This window comes from Rhinolophus ferrumequinum, chromosome 3 (assembly GCF_004115265.2).
Source record: "Rhinolophus ferrumequinum isolate MPI-CBG mRhiFer1 chromosome 3, mRhiFer1_v1.p, whole genome shotgun sequence".
In the NCBI taxonomy this organism is placed as follows: domain Eukaryota; kingdom Metazoa; phylum Chordata; class Mammalia; order Chiroptera; family Rhinolophidae; genus Rhinolophus; species Rhinolophus ferrumequinum.
In genome coordinates this window covers 21,510,540-21,531,321 of record NC_046286.1, presented here as the reverse complement: position 1 = coordinate 21,531,321, position 20,782 = coordinate 21,510,540, and the positions used below count along the sequence as shown (strand labels likewise).

General features: G+C 35.0%; 1 protein-coding gene across 5 annotated transcripts in view; it reads right to left on the bottom strand.

The window, feature by feature from the left end:
- Positions 1-19,965, bottom strand: part of MLIP (muscular LMNA interacting protein) — a 228,300-nt gene extending 208,335 nt beyond the window's left edge. For 4 of the 5 annotated variants that reach the window (XM_033103387.1, XM_033103388.1, XM_033103386.1 and 1 more), the window contains exon 1: positions 19,787-19,895. In XM_033103387.1, the coding sequence (XP_032959278.1) occupies positions 19,787-19,849 (63 nt within the window). In that variant the 5' untranslated portion in view covers positions 19,850-19,895. Of the gene's footprint in view, positions 1-19,786 lie in introns of all 5 variants that reach the window. The other variant, XM_033103389.1, reaches the window with a different exon arrangement.
- Between the last annotated feature and the right edge of the window lie 817 nt (positions 19,966-20,782).

Here is a 20,782-nt window from a genome sequence, read left to right as displayed (position 1 = left end):
TTATAAAATAAAATTAAAAGAAAAATGATTATATATTTATTCTACAGTTTTTTTCTTTACAGCTCGGTTCTCAGAAACAATTATTTACTTAGCAAAGGAGAGATGCATACATTAGAAAGTTATAGGGTATAAAAGAGAGACAGAAAAAAAATCCAGTAGGAGGTTTAAGTAAGGAAAAATTAGTTCTGGATAAGAATATGACACAGATAAAGGTAAACTAGATCTTGAAGGATTGGTAGAAGTTTTAAATTTTTTCAATTTTATAGTTAACAATATTAGTACAACAGAAGTAATATTTGCCCATGTAGCACAGTCCAACAATACAGAACTGTAAAACTAAATGGTGAAATCACACACACACACACACACACACCCCTAAACCTAATTACTACTAATCCTACTCCCCAGGGTAACCTCCGTTAACTTGGACATAGCTTGGTTTACATCGGCACAAACATTTTTCTGTGTATAAATAAATGCTGATATATAGGTCATTGAACAGACTGAGCTCAGTAGAGTACAGACATGAACTGATTTTATTTTTCTCCAATGTCTGTAACCATGCTCTCTCAGATTTCTCTCTACCACCCCTAAAAACAGATGGAAAGATTCCGTAGCTTTGTGGTGCCTTCAGCAGCTAAATCTAACTCACTAAGTTTATCTAGAGCAGGAAGGAAGTATTTTTTGAGGAGGAAGTATTAGCCTGAAACGATCTCAAATAATACCTAACTTGTCAAGAATTTGAATAAAATTACAAAAAATTCAAGAGTAGAAAAAACAAGTCTGTCTACGTTAATATCATCTTACACGTCATGTAAAACTATGCATGTTTATCTACATTGATAATGTATAGACTTGATTATTTCATCTACATCCATAAAGATTTACATATTCAAGTTAACATCAATAAAAAACTTACGTTGTTCCTATCAGAAAAAAACGGAGAATCACCTCATAGTCATTTTATGTCAAATATACATACAAATGCAATTTTTTAATTTTATTTTTAATAAAAATGGGTATACACATGACCTGTTATTTTTATATCTTTTCCCTTACTTAACAACACATTATTGATGATTTGTCAGTGTTATTATATCTCTAGTTTTTAATGACATAATTTAATTAACCGGTCATACAATGACAGGTATTTAGATTATTCCCAGTTTCTGACAATTATGAAATATTGTTACATGAAAGATTTATATGCCTCGTGTATTAGTTCCTAGGGCTGCCATAACAAACTACAACAAACTGGTGGCTTAAAACAATAAGAATATATTCCCTCACAGTTCTGGAGGCTGGAAGTCCAAAATCAAGCATGGGTAGGCCGCACAGGTGAGGAACTATGGCTCCCCATTGTGGGAATCCAGGTCAAGCCTTTTGTCACCAGACCTAAGGTTTGTTTGTTTGTTTGTTTGTTTGTTTGTTGTTTGTTTTGTTGTCCAGACCAAGTAGGGCTCTAGTGAGTAGCCATCTCCACCGAGCAGTATAACATAATAGCTAAAATCATAGGGTTTAAGTCAAATAAGCCTTCAGAAAAGAATGTGTCAACTCCTCACTGTGCTACTTTGGACAGTCAGCTGTACACAATTTGTTTCCTAATTTACAGAATGAGAAATACATAAAAATAAAATGTTGGAAAACCCTTTGCACCTGTTTTTCTGTGGCGTATGTTCTCCCTGTCACCTCTTCATCAACTGTCATGTTTTAAAAGATACTTTCCTGAAGACTCGTGAGGAGCCACTATTTACTCTCTCATCTCTATCAATCTCTATTCCTTCATCCTGTTTTATTTCTTTTTCCATTTATTGTTACTTGAAATTACCTTATTTATTCATGTGTTTAATGGATTATTGTCAGTTCTCTCAATACCCCTCACTATGATGCTGGTCCCATAAAGGTTACGATCTAGTCAGTCATGTCCACTCCTATAAACTCAGCACCTATACAGCACCTATGCCTGATACACAGTAGATGCTTGAAAGATATTTTTCATAGATAAATAAATTACTAATGAATGAAAGTCAGCCATATACATCGTAAGTGCTCAAAATGATAATGAGAAGCAACATCTAAACCTCTATGATTCTACTTGTTGAATTTATTAAACCATTAGACTAAGGTAGCTTGAATGCCTGCATAACCAAACTGTGGAGACAGAGCCCCAAAAAGCAGTTTCCAGGTTCTCGGCCTCACATAGAAAGGTGCTGGCTCAGGTAGTAAATGGCCATCAACTGTGATTGGATGGCCATCAGCTGTGGCTAGTTGGCCGTCAGCTGTAACCAGTGAGCCATTGGCCACTAATATAACTGCTGTGGCTACTCTAGCAGAAAATGGGGGCTAGCAAGAAGATGGTGGGTGAGCCTGCAAGCGGCGCAGTGAGGGTTGAGAATTGTGTGGCTCCTGTTTCCTGTGTCTCCAACCCAGTCGCCAGCGAGAGTATAGAGATATGACTCCCCTACTTATGGCTCCGTGGCTATTCCTTTTTGGCCTCACCATGTCCTGCATTCTTATGTGGGGAGCGGGACCAGAGACCCCGCCTGACACCCCGCACGACACAAACCAAAACCTAAGCCTGATGCTTCAAGGATAAGAAATCAAAACCTAAGGACAACTAATCACAAAGAGCCAGCTAGGTTTCCCAAATAAGGCAACTACTTAAGCTGTAGCCAATCAAATAATTTTCTTGCTTTGCTTCCACCTCTTTACTGTAAAAGTCTTTCACAGAGCTCCTGTTGGTGGAGAGCACCTAACTTCTGGTTTGGCACTGACCGATTCAAACCAATTTCTTCTTAAGTAAACTCTTAACAGTTTTAGTATGCCTCAGTTTACCTTTTAACATACTATGTTCAACACAAAAATGTAACTTGCTAACAAGTGCCTGTGCTGTCAATTCCTCTTCAGGTCAAATGCAATGTGCTTGCATTGTTATAGTCACGTCTGCTGAGCAAGCCCTTTCTTATTTTAAATGCCCTAGCTATCTGAAGTGAAGAATTCTGTAGTTATTATTTGGTTTTGGTCTAAAGATGGTCAGTCAACATCTTAGCATGGCTAAACAGTTCAGCACACAATTCACTATAACACAGTACACATGCAAAGAGATGAACATACGTAGCTGTTTGCTGTATAGATTATAATATCGCCATTCTTCTCAACTTCATTTCATAGACTACAAAATCAAAATAAATTGGGTAATTTAAGGGCAGAATTAAAATAAAATGCTTTAAATTTTCCTCTTTTGCTTGTTTAGCTTACTGAGTAAACCAACAGCACACAAGTTTACATGTGGGGCTAGTACCCATTCACTCATTTGAAACCAAATTCACAGTTCAGCACCATGTCAAAGAAAATTTTCTAATTTTGTTTCATCACCAATACTATTTCTTTCAGTCCCTAAACCTGACAGTCACAATCGCCTATATTTGCACTAGACCAAAGAACTTTTCCTTTTGAAAGACAAGTGAGCTCTGGCTTTAAGATCAGTCTTGGCCATTAACACACTTCAATAAGTGTGTTAAATCCGGTATTTTATTTCTCACGAGTTATTCTATGTTTGTTTGTTTTTAAATGGCAGCTCCCCACATGATTTTAAGAGGACAATGATTCAAAGTTTATAAACATGTCATCACACAAGAAATTACCCAGGAAACTAAGATGAAGTCAAACTTAAACTTTTTACATAATCTAAAATTACTAGAAACAAAGTTCCAATATCTTACACAAATTTATTCATACCCTTTATTACTGAAAGTTTTATGCTCAAAATCCAAAAAGTGTCAATAAAGTATTTAAAATTGATCTTTATAGATTTTTTACTTTTAGGTATCTTCCACTCCAACCAGAGATAAATTTCTCAATAATAACTCTACTTCTATTAACTTCTATTAACTTATATTAACTGTATATACTGTGGTCTTTTTCAGATTCTCTCTGAGTTGCGTACTGATAAAACACCCATATTAACTTTAACCAGGGGTTTCATTAATAAAAATTCCTCCAAAAGAACATTCTGAATATCTAATATGTTCCAATTTTTCAGTTACTACCCACACCATATCCAGTCAGAGTAAAAGAAATATCAAGTTCTTAGGAACCTTCTGTGATTAGGTAAAAGTGACCACAATGTATACTGAAATCCCAAGGATTATATCTATCTCATGGTATGTGCTCAAAACCTTGTTAGTTTTCAATCTAATTCCTAGTGTGAAAACTAAATGTGTCTAACTTACATATATGAAAGAATAAAATAGAACAGAGCAGCCCATAAGCTGTGGATGTAGCTAAACCCCATAGCTAGTCAGCTGAGGGTCAATTCCTACTCACTGACATGACAATAGCAATCAAGGATCAACTATACCAGGAGGGACACACACAACACACACAGGGATACTCCTGGAGCACCCAACAGATGAACAGGGGAGACTGTGCCACTGGACCCCCACAGGGAACCTACTAATAAGGCCACCTAGCCAAGACGGAGACATAGCAGATCTGTCTCATACATAGAAACAAACACAGGTGGGGAGCCAAAATGAGAAGCATTTCTGGGTAATTATCCAAAGAAACCCAAAACGCTACTTCTAGGGGACGTGTACATCCATATGTTCATTATGACATTGTTTACAATGGCCAAGATGTGGAGGTAGCTTGGGTGTCTGTCAATGGATAAATGGATAAAGAGGAGATAGTACATATACACAGTGGAATATTACTCGGCCATGGAAGGGAAAGGGTTCTTGCCATCTGAGGCAACATGGATGGACCTGGAGGGAGTGTTAAACAGAGAAAGACAGATGGAATGTAATTTTGCTTATACGTAGAATCTAAAGAACAAAATAAACAAACAAACAAAAACAAAGTCATCAATAGAGAACATTTTGATGATTGCCAGATGGGAGGGGGATTGGGAATAGATGAAAAGGTGAAGTCATTAAGAATTATAAATTAGTAGTTACAAAACAGTCACAGGGATGTAAAGTAAAGCATAGGTAATATAGTCAATAATATGGTAATAACTATGTATAGTGCCAGGTGGGTACTAGACTAGTCAGGGGATCAGTTCTTAAATTTTATAAATGTCTAACCACTATGCTGTAAATCTGAAATTAATATAAAATAATGCTGAATGTCAACTGTAATTGCAAAAATTGAAAAGGGGGGGGAATATAAAGAGCATACAAAGTTAAAATTTCGAGGCATAAAACAAATAAGTCACGGGGATATAGTGTACAGCATGGAGAATATAGTTAATAATACTGTGATAGCATAGTACAGTATCTGATTTATGGTGATCATTTCTGTAGGTATATAAATGTTCAATAACTATAGTGTACACCTGAAACTAATATAATATTGTATGTTAGCTATGTTTTAATAAAAATCTTTTCAAAAGAACATAAACATAAATAGTAAAATGGCAATAACTGTGTATCTATCAATAATCACTTTAAATATAAATGGATTAAATGCTCCAATCAAAAGATATAGGGTGGCTGAATGGATAAGAAAACAGGACCCATACATATGTTGTCTACAAGAGACTCACTTCAGATTGAAAGACACACACAAACTGAAAGAGAAGGGATGGAAAAATATTTTTCATGCAAATGGAAACAAAAATAAAGCTGGGGTAACAACACTTATATCAAACAAAATAGACTTTGAAACAATAGTGAAAGACAAAGAGGGACATTACATAATAATAAAGGGACAAATCCAACAAGAGTTTATAACCCTTGCTAATATTTATGCACCCAACATAGGAGCACGTTAATATATAAAGCAAATATTGACCAACATAAAGGGAGAGATCAACAATAATACAATCATAGTATAAGGGACTTTAACACCCAATTGACACCAATGGACAGATTCTCCAGACAGAAAATCGACAAGGAAAGAATAGACTTAAATGATAAACTAGACCAGATAAACTTCATTGATATTTTTAGAGCATTCCACCCCAAAGCAGCAGAATATACACTCTTTTCAAGTGCACATGGAACATTTTCCAAGATAGACCACATGTTACGTCATAAAACAAGTTTCAATAAATTTAAAAAGATTGAAATCATATCAAGCTTCTTCTCCAACCACAATGGTATGAAACTGTATATCAATTACAAGAAAAGAACTGAAAAACACACAAACAAATATAGGCTAAATAACATGCTCCTAAACAATGAATGGTTAAACAATGAGATCAAGGAAGAAATCAAAAATTACCTTGAGACAAATGAAAATGAAAACACAATGACCCAAAATCTATGGGACACAGCGAAAGAAGTCCTAAGAGGGAAATTCATAGCAATACAGGCCTACCTGAAGAAAAAAGAAAAATTTCAAATAACCATCTAACCTTACACTTTAAGGAACTAGAAAAAGAACAGCAAACAAAGCCCAAAGTGAGTAGAAGGAAGGAAATAATAAAGATCAGAGGGGAAATAAATAAAATAGAGTCTAAAAAAATACAAAAGATCAGTGAAACCAAGAGCTAGTTCTTTGAAAAAATAAACAAAATTGATAAAACCTTTAACCAGACTCATCAAGCAAAAGAGAAAGAGGACCCAAATAAATAAAATGAGAAACAAAATAGGAGAAGTGACAATTGACACCACAGAAATACAAAGGATTATAAGAAAATATTATGAACAATTATATTACAAAAAATTGGATAAATTTGGAAGAAACAGATAAATTCTTAGAAACATACAATCTTCCAAGACTGAATCAAGAAGAAACAGAAAATATGAACTAACCAATTACTATGAATAAAATTGAATCAGTAATCAAAAACCTCCCAAGAAACAAAAGTCCTGGACCGGATGGCTTCACAGGTGAATTTTACCTAACATTCAAAAAAGAATTAACACCTACGCTTCTCAAACTATTCCAAAAAATTCAGGAAGAGGCAAAGCCCCCAAGCTCATTTTATGAGGCCACAATTACCCTGATTCCAAAACCAGACAAAGACATTTTAAAAAAAGAAAAATTGCAGGTTGATATCCCTGATGAACATAGATGTAAAAATCCTCAACAAAATGTTAGCAAACCAAATTCAGCAATACATTTTAAAGATCGTACACCAAGATCAAGTGGGATTCATTCCTGGGAGGCAAGGTTGGTTCAATATCCACAAATCAATTTACGTGATGCACCACATACACAAAATGAAAGATAAAAATCCTATGATCATATCAATAGACATGGAAAAAGATTACAAGTGCTTCCCCTACTTCTTGGAATGTTGAACATGCTCTAGCTATTATCAATATTATCATCACTTAGGCAAAATTATTCAGTTTTTCTTAAACTGATGGTCAACAGAGATTTGGTTTTCAAGTCTTATATTACATTAAAAATTCAATTTAAAATACTTTGTAAAACTATTTATACTGAATTAAACCACCAATCGTTGTCCCTTCATTAATAGTAAAACATCAGCAAAAAAGAGACATTCTCATTAGAAAAATGTCAAAATGGGGAACCAAAAAATTATTGCTTTTACATCTCAAGTACGATAAAAACAAACCAAAACCAAATGCACAAAAGTTTCAGCTATCTCAAGTACTCTGCTCTATCTCATCCATACTCTACAGTTATTATTGCAGAGTATGATAGAGAAGAATCTACTACTCAGCATTGAAATTTGGTAGGATAAGAAAAAGAATCTAAGCCAAATATAAATTCCTTAAAAAAATACATAAAAATCCTTAAAGGACAATGCAGATTTTGATTTCTTAAATATCTCATTAATCATCACTGCCAGTAGTAAAGATTTTCTAGGTATCTGAAAATATCTAATACTAAATGCCATTTTTTGTAGTATTTCATTTTCACACATTGTAAACATAATTTGTTCTTAGAGCAAAAATGAGGTCAAATTAATCATTAAAAATGGTATTAAAAATAGTATGTATTTAAATAGTACCTCGACCAACTCTGAGAACATTCCACAACCTCTAAAATTCTTCCATTGCTCTGTGAACTAGTACTTTGGCCAATATACAGATGAAAAAAAAAAAAGGTATACACATTTTAAGAAAGGAAAACTGTATTAAAATTGTAAAGTTCAATATATACCAATAACAAAAGGTGACTACAAGTCACATTTGACTTGTGTAATTAAGACGTGCTCAACGTGGTTACCATCAGCATCCAGACACTTCTGATTATGGTGAACTACTGCTTGAGCAACATTGACCAAAGTGTCCACTTGTATACATTTTTTTGGCACCCTAGGTATATATAGAGTCTGCCATTTTCCTCCTGTCACATTCTGGCTTGCTACTGCCAATTCCAAAATCTGCAGTTCTGCCACTAATGCCATGGCTGCCTGCTAATGGCATCAGCAAGGGGTCCAGGGCTCTGTGTTGAGGATGCTGACACCTCTGGTAAAGCTGCCAGCACCAAGCATGTGGGCTTTTAGTGCCCTTTACAATGCTCAAAGACTGTGGAAGACAACTCTTTCCACTTTTACTCACAAGCAAAACTGATGAGGTTGAATTAGAAGTCAATCAAAAGGGGAGGCAACCTGTCGTTCTCAGGGTCCCTCATTTTCTATGAACAAACAACATAAGTATTTTATCTGTCTTTTCCTGTGGGACCTGGGCATGAGTTTCTGACTGGAAGGCTCTTCAATGTCTCTTAAAAGCAATCCTTTGAAAATGCCAAACTATCAGCTCTCCAGATGTGGCTGAATCTTACAGTGAATTCAGTTTGGGCTTAGCTAGGGATCCCTGCCACTTATCAAGTCAGATAAAGTCATTGCACATGCACACACACAGAGAAACAGGAAAAAGTCATGCCTGTGCATTTTAAGCAAGGTTTATTGAGTACCCCTTGCCAGAAGAGTACATCAGACACAGCCCTAGGTGCCAGGACAGTTAAGTTCCAACCTTGAATTTTTGCAGTTTGTTGGTGGCCCAAGGCTGTTTAGGCAAAAGGATGAAAGCATTCAAGGTTTCTATACATTTGCTCTCAGGTGAAGAATAAAGCACCAAATATCAGCCTACATTACATTCTTCCCTGACAGAATCTCATCAATTCAGCAGGATCATAAAAATGGGAGGTTATTATGAAACAAGTCACTGTGAGCTATTTGAAATATGAGCAAAACAAAAATGCATTTCAATCCATGGTAATTTTGCCTTTATTTGGACTCTTAAGAATCTCTGCTTTAGCAATAAGAGATGTGCTGCACAAATATATTCGCTCATTTGCATGTTAATGTTCTACCAACATGGAAGGTCCAGAAAAGAATCATTCCACTTTGCATAATATCTATATTTTTATAGAAAACATAGAGTGTATTGCCTACTATACCACTGCCGTTAAATTTCCTTGTATGTTATAGATAAGTAATTCCCCTGCTGTGTCCATTATTTTTACATTTTTTTTACTTTTATAAACAATTATTTTATTAAAAACATTGTAATAAACATCATTACAACTAAATATTTGTATATTTCTTCACTTCAACCAATATCCTAGAATAAAATTACCTGTCCAGTAAGTATATAAGTATCTAAGGTCTCAATACATATTACGCTACAGAAAAGTTGCATCAATTTACAAATCTACACGTATATATGAAACTATGTGTTTCATTTTTTTTAATCTTAAATAAAAAATTAACTATTGGAAGCGTTGCTTTCCCAGGAAAATAACTTACACGCAGGGAAGAAAAATGCTAGAAGAAGGTAAGAGACATTAATTATGATATCCTCAAGAGAACAGAATAGTTTTTGGAGTTAAAACTTTTTTTGAATCAGATAGTGCTGTTAACCATATTTATGATCTTCTTTTGAACGTTTTACACACAAACATATACCCATGTACCAGGATGACTTGATGCCTTCCATAACTCTCCTTCTACTTTCATATATTATTCCCCTCCCACAAATATCCTGCCTTGATAAATCTAGCAGTTTTGGGTATATTCTTTTATTAATTGTATGAGCCGCATATTAAGTATGGTTCTAATTATTTGCAACTCAGAATTTAGCCATTTATTCCTATCTCTACACAGTACTTGCATTCATGTCATACAATTATTCTCCACTAGCACTTGGCCACAATGTCTTTCAAAAAAGGTACCACGTTTTCAACACTTTTATTTTTGAATCTCTGTCAGTCTTCACAAGACAGACATAAAATTAAAAGTTAACAAAGTTTTGATGATGACCCACTTCCTAGTGGGAAAGTAAGCATTGCCTCTGGTCTAACAGTCAGTTTGAAATCATGTGTGGTCTGTCTGAAGAGAACAAATACTAATGACAAGTCCAGGATTTCACCAGACACAAGAAGTTAACTATGTGCCACTGTGATTCTCGTTACTCTAATGACTACTGATTATTGCGTGCTTACTATGCATGGGCACTTTTCAAATATTTCCTCATTTTCAGTCCACATAACAGCTCTGGAAGGCGAGTCATATACCATTTTACAGATGAGGAAACTTTAGCTCGTACAGGTTGAGCACACAAGAGCCTGGATTTGAACCCTCAGCCCAGAGACCTTGCATTTAACAACCAAAATCACTATGGCACAAAGAAGCGTCAAAACTATAACTTCCTTAATTTTCAATTTCCAAACTCTTAGAAATGGCGTGTTTTTGTTGTTGTTATAGGCTCAGAATATTTTTTGGCATAGCCTATGCAGCAGTTCTACATAACACCATTTATCTCTCAATGAAGAATAAGGACATTGCACAATACTCACCACCTACTGAAACCACAAAACATTAAGGAAGAGCTTTAAAAAGAAATTGGGGGGCTTCTGGTTCAACGTGACTGATAGAACACATGAGTTTCTCTCATACCCTCTCTCAAACCCATTAAAATGAAAAAAAGGAATTTAAAAGAATATGCCCACAATAATAAGAGATATGCAGGGGAAGGGAATCAGCATGAAAAAAAAAAATACATTGTAAATTTCTAAGTAAATCTCTAAGATCAACTCCCTCCTCTGCTTCCACACGCTATGCAACGGAGGAGCAGCACCCAGGAGGTCAACAAGCTGCAAGCAGAGGACTCCCAGAATGGATGGAGGGATGGATGGAGGGATGGAGGCAGGGAGGGAGGGAGGGAGGGAGGGAGGGTTGGATGGCTGGATGGCTGGATGGCTGGATGAGCAGAAGCAGATGGAACATCAAAACGTGCGGCAATTCCCAGACTGAAAGCTGAACTCAAGTGGGGAAACAAAATAGAAATGAAAAAAATTTATTTCCTGTATTTTCTTTACACATTCTGAAAGAGCTCTGTGATAAGCTTACTAATTCATGCTGACATTTTCTTTCTTCAGTCTCCCACTAGGACATGATATCCCAGAGACATTATAACAGGTTGAGGAAAGCAATCGTATGGGCTATCACCTGCTCCTGAGAGGAACGTCATCGAGTTAGTATTTAAAAGCATGGGGTGGTCTCTGAATCATTATATTCTGACAAGGACATGAGGCCTATTTTGGAGAACAAGCTGGGGGTGACGTCTTCCCCAGAAGCCACACATGCAAGGAAACACACATTAACTGAGAAGAAAATTGATGACAGGCCCCTAGAGAATTTTATAGGTCATAAATAAAAGAGAAAGATCAGCAATTAAACCACAGACATCCTCTCACCATTTAAAAAAAACCATCTCCTTATATTTATGAAGATCGTGTAGCAAAATAAAGCCCACAACTCTCTAATGTAATTACGTCACTAAAACAACAGTCTATTTGTCATTCCCTGAGGGGAGCTGTACTTGGGAAAGGAACAACTAGATATGTAAGTAATTGTAATCCCCACAATGAAAATATTTCGCTGCACGTCAGTGTGTTATAAATGTCACTGTGAAAACACCGCTCAGTAAAGCCTGCAATCCATCTCCCTTCTGTTATTCACCACCACACAGAGCTGTATCAAAAGATCCACTGAAACAGTACATCTCAGACTTACATTATCAGCAGACACTGCTTTAATCAGCAGTGGGTTTCAAAGGACTGGATGGCTTCAAGAACTTCATTTGAGCCATAAAGTAGAAATCTGGATCCTTATCAGTTTCACTTTACTTTCACCTCCCTTCCCCGAGTTCTAATAAACACAGCCCTCATTTTTCTTAAAAAGAGAAGTAGGAATGGTAGCTAGGATTTTGCCATTTCTGTGCAGTCCACATTTTCCCCAGCCTTCAGCGATGCAAAGGGACTAAAATTAGAGTTGCAAAGGGACTAAGGTATCTGTGTCAGGCACATCATAGACAGTGGTTAAGAACTATGAAAGGAATGAGTAAGAACTTAAAAAAAAATTTAGAAATAACATTTAAAGCACGTCTTATATTTTCTAAAATGTTCTTCCTAATGAAAACATACCATCCACTTTATTTTATGTAACATTATGAGACAATAGAATGTTTTTTTGATAATAGTTTGATATTAATATTAGGGCACTTACATGCTACTTTCTTCATCTATCCCACAATTTTCACCATGAGCCAATTCTCAAATCTTTGTTGCTTCTCAGCGAAAATATAGAAAATACATGCAATTCAATGCATGACTACTGAACTGTGAACTTTCTATACTACAAAGAAAGTTTAATCTAATAACAAGAACTTTTATTTTACATTTGGTCAGTGATGACATAAAAATATAAAGTGCTTCAAGGTTTCTAATGTTTGTATGAACAGGCATTGCTTGGTATGGGAAAAATTGAATAAGTCCACATCCAAAGAACACTTACTACAGAGTTATAAAATTCTAAACAGCATAGAAATTTTTACAAATCCAACCCAACCTTTCATTTTGTAGATAAGGAAACCAGAGGTTCAGTGATTTGTCAAAGGCCACATAAACACAACTTTAACACCAATACTAGTCTCTTAAATTCACATTCTTTTTATCACACTAGATGGACACTCAGGAAGACATAGAAGGCCTCTTCTTTGGAAGAAGTTCTCATCACCATACACACACACACACACACACACACACACACACACACACACACACCCCCCCCACCTCAAAGGCACAGGTTCTTTGTTTCAGTTTTCGTAGATACGTTAGGATGATACTCAGAACACGTGCACGTGCTCCCCTGCTCTAACACGTCATTTTTCCAGTCTCATGATTCTGCAGTGCACTAGTCTGCATTATGTAGAACTCATCATTCCGCAGTTGTGCCCATTTAGACTTCAATTCCCATTGCTTAGTACTTTCCCATCGACCCCCGTGGTCCACCATCATCGCGGCATCTCATCTCCTCCCTCCTTTTTTTATATTTTTATTTCATGCTACAGGCTCTTCATCAGGTATTTTTAAAAATGTCTTACTGGCTCTATGGAGAGGAGGCCAGAAAGAAGTTAGGGTGGGATTATTTCTTATGCAAAATAAATTTTACACCAATTATTTAGTTTTTCACTTTGACCTGCCAAATGATCAGAATTCATGATTATTCTTTGCAACTATACATCTTCAGCTGAGGTAACACTAGAATCTTCTTATTACTCATAATGCCTAAGAGATGTCTCAGTGCTTTGGAGAACATTACCTTACTCAGTGAACTCTCTAATACCTGGTGCAGACTTATCAATCCCCCATCCAGATTTATTGAGTTCTCAGAGAGTTCTTATTTCCATTAGAAATAGGAATAAATTAATTAATCTTACTAAAACTTAAGAAGCAACACTGAGTTCAGAACTTCAGAGAATCCTAGTTCTGAATTTCTTCCACTTGTCTTCCAGTTGAGGGACACTTATTGAGGCACTAACCATAAAATTTTGTTTATTACTGCCCATCTGGTTTTTGAAAACAATGATTTCCACAGAGTATTTTAAATGTCAACTTATTACAGAGCTCTGGCCCTCTCTGGAGAAAAGGGACCAATGAATTCAAAATATACTGATAATGAAAGGGCCATCCTGGGAGATGTGCCAGCCGGAGGTGTAGAATGCACAGTAGGCATGACAAACATGTTAGAGAGACTAGCAGCATTCTTACAGATGCCCACGTGCCTGCCACTTTCCATGACGTGAGTCAGCAGCAGAGGGGAGCTAAAGTTTAGGGACACACGAACTCACATCTTCTACCATGAAAATGATCACTGAGACAAAATGGACATCCAAGGCAACCTTATCAGTAAAATCCAGAACATAGCAAGATTAATTGGTCCACTCTTACAAGTAGCAGAGAAATGGAAGGCGTATCCGAAATAAATAATCAAATACCAAAGAAAATGAAATGTCACCATTTGTTTGTTTTCATCTTTCCTTCCTTTTGGTCATTAAGGATCAGGGCAATCAATCATGATATAAAGATAGATCTAGTACCTTGCCTCCAGAGGTTTACAACTCTAAATGTACCACTTACTTTATTATATGATGTGGTCTTGTCAGAAATTATATATAGATTAGAAACAACATTCAAGCCATACTGAAAATAATCTCTAGGTAACACATTAAAAACATCAGCAGTATAACTATTTTTCAGCTACTGAGTACCTGTAACCAATGATTCCAGTATAGATACAATTAGAAAAATGAATAGATATGTAGGTGTTGGTTTAAAATACTGGGAGCTTCTCAGGTAAAATTTGAAACTAGCCCCCTTACACGGAGGGCAAGGAGAGGCTGAAGAGGCAGACCACCCCAAGTAGGTTTAATAATTAGCTAGGGAACTTACATATGAGGCTTGTCTTGGGCGACAGCAAGCCAAGTAGATCTGCGCACCCGGCCTCCAGAACCCCAAAATGTATATAGAGGCCTTGACTGGTTTCAGTCACCTGTGCCATCCAGATGGTCTCAACAACACATTACTCTCTCAAAGCTGTGTCCTTGGAAACAGTTCCCACTGTGGGAACAGTGGGCAGAATGTACATTCCAAGGGCAGAATTCATGGGGGAGCCTCTGATTGCTCAGGGTCCAGTTCCTGGGTCAACCAGCAGTTATGTCCTCTTGATGACCTCCTCTAATAGTAAATATTATGATGGAAAAAAATACTGTTACTGCATAAAATGCTTTACAATTGTCCTCATTGCTAAGACATTCTGATGAATGATTATAGACATGCTATCTATGTGAATCTATGCAAATCTATGTGAGAAAAAAGAATTTGGGATGGTGATGTTTTGTACATTTAGAATATTTCCAAGTCACCAAAACTTACCATTATTATTTCATAATCTACTAAAAAAATAGTCAAGACATAATAATCTCCTTGATAGCCAAGACTTTATCATGTGTCTTTTACTGCAGCCCTTAGTACTCTGCCTTGTTCAACACACATTCAGAAATGTGCATTGATTTGAAAGAATCATTTTGGTTTTTTCTGAGGACATTTCTACCTAGTAGACACGAGGTTGCATCTATGAAGTTGCTCCCCAATAAACTCAACCTTGTCATCAGATAATAACATCAGGAATTATAACCAAAGTGCTAGTATCATGTTTTTTGTTTGTTAACAGATGTCTTCTTAGTAAATTATTAATTTGATTTGTATTCATGAAGCTATGAGTTACTTTATGATGAATTACCACAGAATTTTAAAATGCATAATTTTCTGTAGTTTTACATTTTACCCACAGTTGTTTCTTCAATTGCTTTCCTTTTTCATTGCAGTCATGAAAAAGAAGTGGCATGATTCTTTTTTTCTGAAATGAAGATTTGTGTGTGTGTGTGTGTGTAGATTTCCATATCATTGGATAAATCTTTCACTCTCAAATTCAAAAATAAGTTAAAAATATTTTAAACATAAAAAGTATTTTTTATTTAAAATATGTTTTCAGCTCCTAACATGAGGTACAAATACACCCTGTTAAAAAAAAACTGTCAGATGACATAATTCCTTTGTCAAACTCAGATAATTACTTTTACTCAAAAAAGTAATATTTATGACATTCAGAAATTGGCTGCTATGTTGATTTGCATCTACCAAGCCTTAATATAAAATGAGTTGGATGAATACCCTAGTTATTATTATTTTGTGAAATTTATTGAACATTTATTACTTGGGAAGATAGAATTGTCTCTTGAGACATATTATGTTAATATGATAGAAATGATAAGATTTATGCATGAGAGCAGTTTGTTCTTATCATCTCTTAGAGAAAGAAACCATTATTATGTCAGAATGCTCTGAGATGCATGATTATTTTTACCATATTAATATATGAATTGTTCCTTTTCATTAGGAAATTTCAGTTGAAGATAAATGTAAGTAAAATTCTTTGTTGATGAATTTAATAATCTGAAAAAAGAGGTTTGGAGAATAGTCAGAATTTCTTGCCTTGATTTTACTTATTTATTAAAACATACTAAATAAAAATGTGCTTTTTTTTAAATTATTCCAGAAATAACTTCATGTTATAGATATAAATACCATCCAGCTTGAATGTGTTGTTCTTTGTCAATATTCTTAAAATGCAACTCACAAATAAAAGCAGACAATTAATATGTTGACACATCATTTTAAAGTGTGTTCCAGAGAACACTACTTAAAATATTCACTATCATTGCATATACACATTAAAATGCCTTATATTGGTAAGGAGTTTAAGAAACACTAGATTAACCTCCAAAGTGTCTCATAGCCTTCAGTATGTTAAAAATACAGTATGAGTCTCCAAGGGGAAATACACCGAATAGTGAATTTCCTACATAGTGTTTCATGAATGTTCTTGAGAATAGACCAGAACCTCTTTTCGTGCAGCAGTTTGGAAAATCAGAGTTCCAAGGAACATATTTTGGGAAACACATGATACATCAGTTATTCAAGCCTGACAAGGAAATACAAAAGATCCATTCAGCACCAACACGAGTTATTGTGGAACCAACAAAACTGAACTGTATTGTTACAAAACAGTCCCTCCCTTCCTCTACCCCCCACAAAAATTACTTTTAGCCTAATCTGATTTTGCAGAATCAGGCATGGCTAAAAAAAAAATATTCAACACGGTTTAATATGCTGATGTTTCAAGGGGTAGAATGTCCTTCTAATTCCCTAATTGGTTTCTTTTTTATGTTTGAAAAATTGGGATAATATCAACCAATTTATGAGGAATTTAGATTAGCATTGGTAAACTGAGAATATTTTGGAGGATTTCAGTATTACACGTTTTATTTCTAAATCTCTATTGATGAACGGATATAAAAGAGGCACCTTCAATTGGTAAGCACCCAGATATCTACTTTAAACCACATAAAGCAACAAATTCAGGGCAAAGAAGTCAGTTGCTAAGGGTCGCAATTCACTCACCCATGTAAGATAAGATTCACATTGGATCTGTAATAAAGAATCCTACTTTATTTTTGTCTATATCTTTGGATAGAAAGAACTGACAAATTTTAAAAATCTGCCAGTTATTGCTTTTCTTATTTATTTGCTGTAAATGTTACCTTAGAACATTTTTTTCAAATAAAGCCCACCATACATATTTCTTAATTGTGTGATATATTCTATAACATTATTCATGATTAAGATCTTTATGAGAAGTACATGTTTAATTTTAAACAGGATGCATATTGGAACTCAACAATATTATATGCATATTTAAATATTTAAAGGCACAATATTTTCTCTTTTTAAAAACCATATTTTACAAACTTTACTATTTATAATAAATTTAATAATTTTCAGAACTTATTGAACTCCACAAAAATACACTTTAAACTACATTCAACAACGTAGCCAATCACACTATACTACATTGTTATTAGCAAGGAATACAATGCTCCATGAGTTGAAGTTTTAGGATGGTTATCCACATAATCAGCCAAAGTGTTTAACTAAAAGATGTCTATTTGGAAACTTTCAAAGATCTATATTATCCAGCTCTCCTAAATAGAGATACTGAATATAAGTCAACCTTTTCTTGAGAACAGTGTCATCAAAATTCCCATATTTGAAAGTTATTTGAGTTACATATACAGTTCTATTTGCCTGTACAGGAAATTGCCCCAAATACCAAACTTAAATGTGTTCCCTCTCTCCCTCCCTGAGAACCATCTCTTCTCAGAGCAGATTAGATGTTCTCACGCCTTCTGATCTGCAATCTCCTGGAAGTTAGTCACAGGCTGGCCCTAGGCCTCTCCTCCGGAGTAATGTTCATGAATTTTGTGACAGCTACTTTCTCTAAGGAGAGATTCTCACTTCTGGATTTATAGCTCTGTTCAAGGTAGAGTCAGGCATGCAAAATATGTGGACTTCCAGAAAGTGAAATATTTATACACCGAATCACTTCAAACAATAAGAGATCATTTTTACTTTTTTTCATTTGCCCCATGTCCGTTATGTTTACTTGCAAAACTTCCTGTAAAAGATTGTCAGGAAGATCTAGGTCAAATTTCACACTAATACATAGCAACTCCATTCATGTATTTATTTACTCTATTTGGTTCCATAAAGCTTTCATTACCACTAAGCAAGTCTTTATGGTTAGCATATCTGAGTTTTCCTTTTCCTTTGAAATACATGTCAGCTTTCCCTTTCTATACGCATAAACTTTGGGTATTAAAACTTTGGGTACTTTCAGAGTAAATCAGGCCAAAAGCAGTTTGAAAATAACAGGCTCAGCCTAGGGATTTCACATACGTTATAGTTTTTAAATCTCGCAACAGCCTTCAAATTAGGTATTACTGTTCCCCATCTTACACATGTGTTAACTGAGACTCAGAAAAAAATTCCATAGTCCTATTTCCAGAAGCTGTGAAGTGAGAATTCTCATTCAGACCTTTCTGACTCAAAATCCCTGGTTAGTTCTACAATAATGCATGGATTTTAAAAATAGTCAAAAAGCAAAAATACTCTGTGGCATTGCATGTTTAGACACTCATGTAGAACAGAAGTTCACAGTTGACATTTAAAATTATGACCTGAATCCTTTAAAAAAAGGTTGTATTTTATCCAACATATTTCTTCAAGTCCTTAAAATTTTCATACACTGTAGGAGTTTTCAACCCAATGTGCTTCTTTTTTTTCATAATTCAAGTATTATTATCATTAATAGTGCATAAATCTCAACTGCAGATGTCCAGAACAAGGCATTCTCATGAGTTTAAGAAACCACAATCTTACAGTGGAAATGGTTTTACTTTTTGCTACTTGCACTGCTATTAATTAGCCATGCCCTGGTCTAACATTAACTCTATAACCACAGTAAATTTACAAACATAATTAGCCTCCTTTACCCATCAGGTGAACCATGGACACCACCTCTTACTCAAGGTCATAGTATATTTTATGTTTGAGCAAATATAGCTGACCACACTAGTTCACTGACATTTAATTTCTTAGCATCAAGGTAAAGTTACTTTTATAACTTTTATAGCAAAAACATAATTTTTTAGAGAGTATACTTTATCCTTACATTAGAAGTTTATTAACTTATTCCATAAAACATTAAATATTCTATAATACTTACATATTTTTTGACATATATTTCTGGTGTCTCTGAGAGAAATTAGACTTGGGACACTTGCTAAGGCTTTATATCAACAAATAAAATAATTTTCCAGCATTGAGGCAATCACAATAAGGGCTCAAAATAAATCAATTCTGGTTGTGAAAATGGAGTTAAACCGTATTATTTAACTAAATCAAATTTGCCCACATACTAGAAATGAAAATGTTTTAATACCTTTATAACATTGTTTTTAGCAAAGCTTATGGAATTCGTTAATTCCAAGGCTGTTGACCAGAAAAACATGGAAATATAGGCTGGCTAACACAACTTTTCCAATCTGTGACAGCTGCTTTTTTACTTTGACAATTATGTTATAAATCTGTTTATGCTAAATCTCACAAGTCTTACCGTCCGTTTCTCCTCTAAATTCTTACTTAATAAGCTTCCTTTTCCATGCTTTTCAAATTCCATGTTGAAAGAGAACGAGAGAGAGAGAGAGAAAGAGAGAGAGAGAGAGAGATTCAGATTCGTCTAGAAAACGATTTGACGTGCTTACATGTTAGATATTGCAGGACATTCCAAGTTGTGAGAGCCCTAGGACACTATCAGAAAGCCCTGGCGATAATTTCTGGTTAGCTAGTGTTTCCATTTATAGATGTTCAAACCCCATAAACAGGGCACAGAAGAGAAGTCAGGCAGCTGGCCTTAGATAATGATAAATGTCACTAGACATAAAAGCAAACTCTTCAACAGGAGAATATTCCAACAGGTCAGTTTCCCTGAACCATGTAAGATGTGTATGACAAACAACCACTATCAAAGAATTCATTAATAGCCTTTGGAGCAGAATAAAATACACTTGAGACTATAAAACTGATAAATCAGTTCAAAAAGGACAAATGTGATAGTCAGATAGCAAGTATGAGTCAGCCAGTCTTGTTCTTCAAAATTGCAATTTTTGTCCTTGTAGTCCAGGCAGTTTTGCATTTACGGTATAGTTCAAAATTTTACAAAATACATAAAGGGAAAGAGCAAAGGAAAACTAATTAAAGTGATTAAGACACACAACACATATATTCAAAGGGTGCTTCCAATTTTGTTCCATAAAAAGTTGGCAAATGATGTTTAGAAACACCCTGAAATAAAATTGTGTTTCTCTTCACAAAAACTGATTTTGTTCTTCATTATCCTGGCTTTTCGACTGGGAACAAAGTTATGACAGGAGATGAAATTCATTTTGCCAATGAACAAATGTTTTCAGAATTCTTTAGAAATTGTCACATGCTTTAAAGAAAATGAATTGTGTAATTTGATGGGATTTAACTGTTCTTTTTTTTTTTTTTTTTTTTTTACAGCAAACCAGATATGTGCATGAATCAAAAAATAAAAATGGCTTTTGGAGTC